General features: G+C 33.6%; 1 protein-coding gene across 3 annotated transcripts in view; it reads left to right on the forward strand.

Moving 5' to 3' along the window:
- Positions 1–7,055, forward strand: part of LOC150110694 (uncharacterized) — a 131,206-nt gene extending 124,151 nt beyond the window's left edge. For all 3 annotated transcript variants that reach the window (XM_090395707.1, XM_090395716.1, XM_090395727.1), the window contains one exon: positions 4,486–7,055. In XM_090395707.1, the coding sequence (XP_090251833.1) occupies positions 4,486–6,666 (2,181 nt within the window). In that variant the 3' untranslated portion in view covers positions 6,667–7,055. The remainder of the gene's footprint in view (positions 1–4,485) is intronic.
- The last annotated feature ends 384 nt before the right edge of the window (positions 7,056–7,439 follow it).

Raw genomic sequence — 7,439 nt, forward strand, 5'->3', positions numbered from 1 at the left:
TGCTATAATCTTTTGGAGGGGGCTTTTTTTTTTTTTAAACTGAAGGTGTGAATGTGTTCAAGTTCATTATTATCAAAGCTAATCAATTTTCCCCTGTTGTACAGGATTTTAATTATCCAATGCAGTTGTGAGGGGGGGGGGGATGACCTGTATTTTCTGTAAACTGAGAATGCCAAGGATCTATCATGAACATGTTGGATGCTGGTTATTAATGTGTGTGTCAGGAAGGTATTAGGAGTGTCAAAGCTGTGTGACCAAATGAAAAACACAACATGTAACATAGTGTTGTGGAGGCTCTTTATTATCATTTTATTATTACTAGTGTTGCAAATATCAATTCTATTGTCGCGTATGTCTCTATGTTGAATAGACTTGCGTTGTAGTTATGCGTTCCACATTAGTAATAACAAACTAAGCCTTATATCACGTTTCTCTTATGATTTTCTTACTTCGCTTAACCTTGAAGGCCACCAGAAAATTACCCATTCCTGAATCCTATATATTATCCTTATTATTCAAACAAATTTATTTTTTTACTGCATCAGCTTGAGCATTAAAGTTAGGGATAGACCTTAGCTTTAGGTTAACTATAGAATCTCAGGTGTTACTAGCAATATAATTAAATTCCTAGAAACTTGGAATCTCTGGCATAATCTTATTTTTGTTTGCAGTCGTGCTCTTACTTTCACTTGGGGTATTCCCGCACACTCACATGTACTCAGGTTCGATTTTTATGAAGGGTCAGAGTCAGTCAACATGATCAGATACACATACATTTATTAAATCCAATTGATGATACTACACAAATTAAATTGATTATCAAATTCTAAAGTTAAATCATTACCTCTCATTCACTCTCTCAGTCATTAATCAATTTCAGTATTCTACCTCAAAGTATCAGCAATTCAGTGTCTCAATATTTCAGTACATAATACACTTAAGGTTACAATTCATTTGTAACACTAAGCTTGTAACATATAAGCAAAATTTCAATATCTCAATGACTCAGAACATGTCACACTTAAAGTTTACAATTTACTTTATACATTAAATTCAGATTATCAGCAAAACTCAATACACTTTACATTAAAAATTTCAATTCATTTTTCTCATTAAGGCACTTTAACACATTCTTCGAATTCTCTCAGAACAATCGATACAGAATCTTTATCGGGTTAAAAGTTCGTCTCAAGAAAATGTAATCATTTATTTTCAGATCTAAACTTTTCACTCTTTCCTGTAATACAATCTTAAATCCCACTCTCTTAAATATAAGTCAATCTCAAAAAGGCTAGAATAAGTGAGAGTACTTATCTAATTTTGTCTTCGGTTTTCTTGCTGTCCTTCGTCCTTTGTATTCGAATCTGGATTTCTCGATATCAATGCCACGTGGTTTACAAGTGCTCGTTGGGCTGGACGCTAGTCACCTGCCTAGATTTTATGTAGTTGGACTTCTACTACGGCCTGCACCAAACTATAGGTCTGTGTGGGGGCAGGGATAAAGGCCTCATCTTCAGACGTTTCCATGAAGAAGTGATCCTATGGCTGTCCTCTTTGTTTGTAAAATTTTTCCTTGCCAAATGATAAAGCCTAATATATCATAAGGACACTGTGCTTGGATAAGGTCTAAGGTGTCCTTCAGAGGACCATTAGTGAATGAGAGAGGAGACATCAAAGCTATTCATTATGTGTGTGATGTTCTGTATTGGCCTTAAAGCGAGCAGTTTTTAATGTGGCAGTATATTAGGTGAGCACTTTGGCTAATTTGTATGTGCAGGTGAATCACTGTCATCCACAAAGGGCATAATGGCACATTGTTTGTGAATTTTTGGCAGCCCGTATATCTGCCAACCTTAAATAAATAGTATTACTTATTCCTTGTGTTTTTCATGTTAATTACAAGAAACCTCTCATGGCACAAGTATCTCTTGTTGTTGTCTTGTCCTTTGAAGAGTCTTAGATGTTTCCGTGTGCTCCTTGAACTGCTTTGGCTATGTCGATGATTTTGTTTGTATAGCGCTGTTGTTCAGGATTAGGATCTATTTCTTGCAAGGCTGCTGTAATTGCTGGACAGGTAAAGATGTGAGTGGGTGTCAGTTCAGTATTGGGGCAGTTGTTGCAGTTTCTGTATGTTCTCGTATCATCTGTATTGATTTTCATTCCTCTATAATGTCCTTTTATAGAAGAATGAAAGATGACATGCTGACAGAAAGACCTTGTGGTGGAGGTCTTTCTGTCAGCATGGATTTTGGGAATTTGTTGTTGTATCACTGATTTCAGTGGAATTAGTTTAGCTTTTGCTAGTGCATTAGCATCAGCGTGAGTTTCTTGGTTGAGTTCTCTGGATTCTTTTGCTAATTTATCAGCTGCTTCATTGTAATCACTGCCTACATGAGCAGGAATCCATTGATGCAACATTTTCCTAAACACTTTGGTTGATTTAAGAGTTTATAAGTGTCTTGTGAGAGCTTGATATTGCCATTTTTGATTTGCCTCCATAGCTGATCTTGAGTCACTGTAAATTATAATTCTCTCAGATTGTTGAGATGATGATAGCTTTAAGTGCTTTATTTATTGTATAAAGTTCACTGGTAAAATTGGAAGCGATTCTCCCAGATCCAACTTTTATTGAAAGTTTTTCACCTTTCGGGAGTAGGAGAACACCAGCGCCTCCATTAATCATATTGGTGTCTGACGATCCATCGGTATAACAAATAATCTGTTTGGAGGATGAAAGAAGGTTGATAGTATTTAGGCCTTTTTCTTTGAGTATTTCTTTTGTACAGAGTTTAAGGTTTAGATTTATGGAAGTATTTGAAGGTAAAGGACCTGGAAAATGGAGATCTATCTCTTAAATAACATTTAATGCATTATGAAAAGAAGTTTCTCATTTGTTCTGCTGTATTTCCAAGCATGTGCAGAAGTGAAGAAAATGTTAACAGATGCTGTTAAGAAGTAGGAAAAGAGAATTTTTGTATTTTCTCTGTCCTTAGTATATAAAAATTTGAAAAGAAATTAGAAGAAAGGTTAGAAAAAATAATAAATGTGTTTATTGTGGCCGTCCATATAGCATTTATTCATTTTAAACTTAAAGAAACTTGATTGCTTTCTGCTTTACACAGAAATTATTTGTTTTATTTTTTCATGAAGTATGATGAGATTGTCATGTAGAAAGAAAATTCATTCTGAAGTGATTAAAATGTTATGGTTTTGATAATTTACTCTACGAAGCTTACTGTATTGAAAGTGAATTAAGTCATTGAACTGTTTTGGATGAAAACAAGATATGCTATGATTTAATCTGCTGTTACTATAATGAAACCGTTTCTGTATTAACTATCCTTCTGTATGAATCCAAGAGAGAAAGTTCTGTTGGAAGTAAGAGACAAAAATTCCAGATGTGTATAAAAACAGATTATATAATCGAAAGAACTGAAAAATGTACAAAGAGTGATTTTTTATGCTGTTACATGTTGTGATATGAAGTGCGTGTGTGTCCATCAAAGATGGTTGGAAGAAAGGAAGACTGCCCACAGACCAAAAAAGAAACAACTGTTGATGAAGGCTATGCAGAAAAAGAGGCTCCAGTGGGCAAAAATGTACAAAGATTGGACTGTCGAGAAGTGGAAGCAGGTCATATTCTCAGATGAGAGCCATTTCTTTGTCTGAGTACCCTGTGTTTGCAAATCAGTGGTAGACTTCTGCCATCCACCTTCAACAAACTCCTAAACACCTATCTAAAGATGTCCTGGGATTGTTTACATATGACTTTCCATGATCGCTTGTGCCTATTTATGGTATGATGAAAAGCGACCAATACATAAAAATATTGGAGAAAAGAGTGGTCCCACAGATCCAGAAAGACAAAGAACTCATTTTCCAACAGGATCTCACTCCATGACACACTTCAAAAAAAAAAAAAAAAAAGTGAAAGAGTTCCTTCAAAAATCACAACATCCAGACATTAATCCAATAGAAAATTTTTGAGCCATACCAAAAAAGAGGCTTGAAAAATTAAATTGTGATACAAAGGATAACTTAATACAATCCATTATAAAAGTATGGTTTTGAAATGCAGAAATAAGAAAAATGTGTTTTACAGTAGTAGGGTCCATGCCTAAGCAAATTAATGAACTTATTAGGAACACAAATTATTAGCTAACGTTAACTTTAGCTAATAATTTGTGTTCTAATAATACTTTACTATAATTAGCTAATAATACTTTTTTTTCTTTAAAATGTGAGTGTTTGGATTAATTTGTTTGCTACTGTATATTCAGAGCAGAAATATCTACTTGAGAAATAAGTGACTGATCTTACAATATAGTTACAGGGCACATTGCCCTGTAACTATATGTAAATGTAGTAAGAAGGCCGGTTTGCATAAAGGGGTCTTTAGGTAGTCACCTACTTAAAATATACATGTCATTGATTTCATTTTTATATAACTAATATGTAATTGTGTGTTATTTTAATTATTTACAGGAACTTCAAGATCGCATACGAGTGCTTGAAGGACTTCAAGGAAATATGATTCAAGCGGTAAATAATGTACAGCAGCATATTAGTTCAAATGAAGGAGACAATTTCAACTTGCGTATCTCATCATCAATATCTTGTCCTCACTTACCTCTAAAATCAACAGAAATCATTAAGGAAAAACCACTAGCTATCTCAAATAAGCAACAGAAGGTAGAAAATACAAGACTGAAAATTATTAAACAAGTGCACTTTGGTAAAACTAAGTCACTAAACTGTCTTCGGGAAAAACCAAAGCTTCCGGTTGCAGCTAAGGCAAATGGAAGGCATACCCCATTACAACACAGTGTAAACAACAATTCAGATGTAAATATTGCATCATTGCCAAAGAAAAGAGATACTGATGGTATCCTTCTAGACAGTGATAAGCAGGACAGTGGCCTGGATTCTGACTGCAGAGACCACTGCCCATCTGTAAGTTCTGAAAATACAACAGAAAATGAAAGTTCCAGGATTCTTAAAAAATCTGAAGATGAAGATGAGTTACTAGCACTTCTTCAAGAAATTGGGGAAAGAGGTCATTCTATGCAGAAACGGTTAGAACAATTAGAAACATATATAACAAACATAGAATCTACAGATGATTCTGGTGTGAAAGTTCAGCAAGAGTTAGGTATGTTACTTGTTGAAAATGAAAGACTTCAACTAAATTTAGACAAAATGTATCAAGAAAAAGAAGGACTCAAAAAGAATTATCAGGAAATGGAAGCTTCAATACAAAGGTTAGAAGCTTATAATCAAAATCTTCAGCAGAAACTGGATTCACTTTTGGTGCAGAATCATCAGTCTGAAGTGCAAATTCAAAACACACAAATTAAACCCATATTAAGGTCTGTTAATCAAGAAGGGTGTCAATTACAATACCCTGCAAAACGGCTTATAACGAAAACTTTTAAAAGTGAGTTGTTTAGTAGTGAAGATAATCGAAGCAAAGTAGCTGCTATATTAAAGGAAACTAAGGTACTTGATTTACAAAGAAATTTATTGGTATTTCTGATGGAAAATGAAAGCTTGAAAGCCAGAATTGCACATGCTGAACAAATTTTGGATACTAAGGAAAATGAATGGAATAAACATAGAACTACAATGAAAAATCAGATCAAAATTTTAGCTCAAGAATCACAAGAAGCAAAAATGAAACTAGAAGAATATATCTTAGAACTATCTGCTAGTAGGAGTAAAATTAGAATGTTGGAAAGAGTTCTAAGAACAGTAACTCTTGAAAATAGAGAACTTAATTGGCAGCTAGGTGAAACACTTGCATACAGAACACTATTAGAGAATAAGCAAGATGCTACCAGTAAGGTTATGCCGTCTACTTTTCAGAATGGGATGACAAAACATTGTGGTAATAATATACCTGTAAAACTGGTTCATAATGAAGGAAGATTTGCTCATTTATGCAACTCTTTTAAATCACCTTCAGATAGTTTTCATAATGTTATTACAAATCACTGTGACACAATTGCTGTAAATACTAAAGAAGACCTTAGTGAAAATCCAGCTGCTGCACATACTGAATGCAAAGCTGAAAGTCCCTCAACTTCTTTATCCCTGATTAAAAATCAGTTCTCCAGCAACATTAGATCTTCAGTTATCGAAACTTCAACTTCTTGCAATACCTCAGGTATTCCTATCACGTCCCCTTTATATGTTTTATCACATAAAACTAAATGCCTTCCCTCTAGTTCATGTCAAAATATCTCAAGGATATCTTCACATGATGAAATCCCCCAAAATAGTAAACAGGTTATCCCAGACAACCTCGGTAGTACAGATATAGATGATAGGCTGCCCCTAACTGAAAATAACCAAATAAGTTCAATTAAAATAAACTCTGATTTTAGCAAACAAAATGAAGATAATACTGGTGGCCATAAGATAAACTGTTCTACAGATGTGCTATTAAAACCTACATTCAATGGGTCAATTAATGATTTGACTAAAAGAATAGATAAACATCCTACAGATAAGCCTTATCAACAGAAAATAAATATTCCGCAACCATCCCTCAACAAAACAGAGAAGTCTTCAGCTATTGATTATAGTAAACTTCATCGTCAAATTCAAAACTTTTTGGACAGGTTAACTGCTTCTGCTGGAAACAGTGATGAGGCATTAGTTTGAACTATGTGCAACTTTTTAAAATGTGTATTATGAAATAAATTCCTTGTAACAACTGAGATCTCAAAACATGAATTTATCTGAGTGATTAAAAGAAGTATGATAGAAACCCATTATAATATAGAATGTAAAAAGGCACAAAGTAAAACTTCTGCAGTATAATGAATCTAATATTTTTTGATAGAAGGAAAAATGATCAATGGTGTCACTTCCTACATTATGACAGGTTTCTAATCCATGTTTTAATAAAATATTTTTATTTTTTTGTATATATGCTTACATGTTGAACATTACTATTATTAAAATTTGACATTTCCATATCAAGCTTTTAAAGTGCATTGTATTTTTTTTAACTATCACTTTTTCAGCAATTAAACTATTATAAGTCGTTATGTAGTAGTTCAGGTGACATTATTTTATGCTTGATTAAAGTAACACTACACACAACATTTGTTTCATTGCAGAAGATCAATTCAATTTAAACAACAATTTCCAAACTTTATGCACCAACATAACTCAAATGGTATAAACATAACCAAAGTGTTAATGTGTATGTATCTTTACCCTACTACTTGAAAAAAAATTTTGCAGATAGTAACATCATATACAGTTCCCACTCACTATAGCAAACACCATTGTGAGAAACTATAGGAGGCCTCGAGTTATATTATTACAAACATAATATACAAGATAGACAAACATAATTGTGGTAGTACATACCTTGAGAGATGTCCAACATATCACATCACAACAAATGCTGGAAGTGGCAACCTTCC

This window comes from Typopeltis vanoorti, chromosome 1 (genome assembly GCF_054136105.1).
Source record: "Typopeltis vanoorti isolate ZY-2024b chromosome 1, IOZ_Tvanoo_1.0, whole genome shotgun sequence".
NCBI lineage: Eukaryota > Metazoa > Arthropoda > Arachnida > Uropygi > Thelyphonidae > Typopeltis > Typopeltis vanoorti.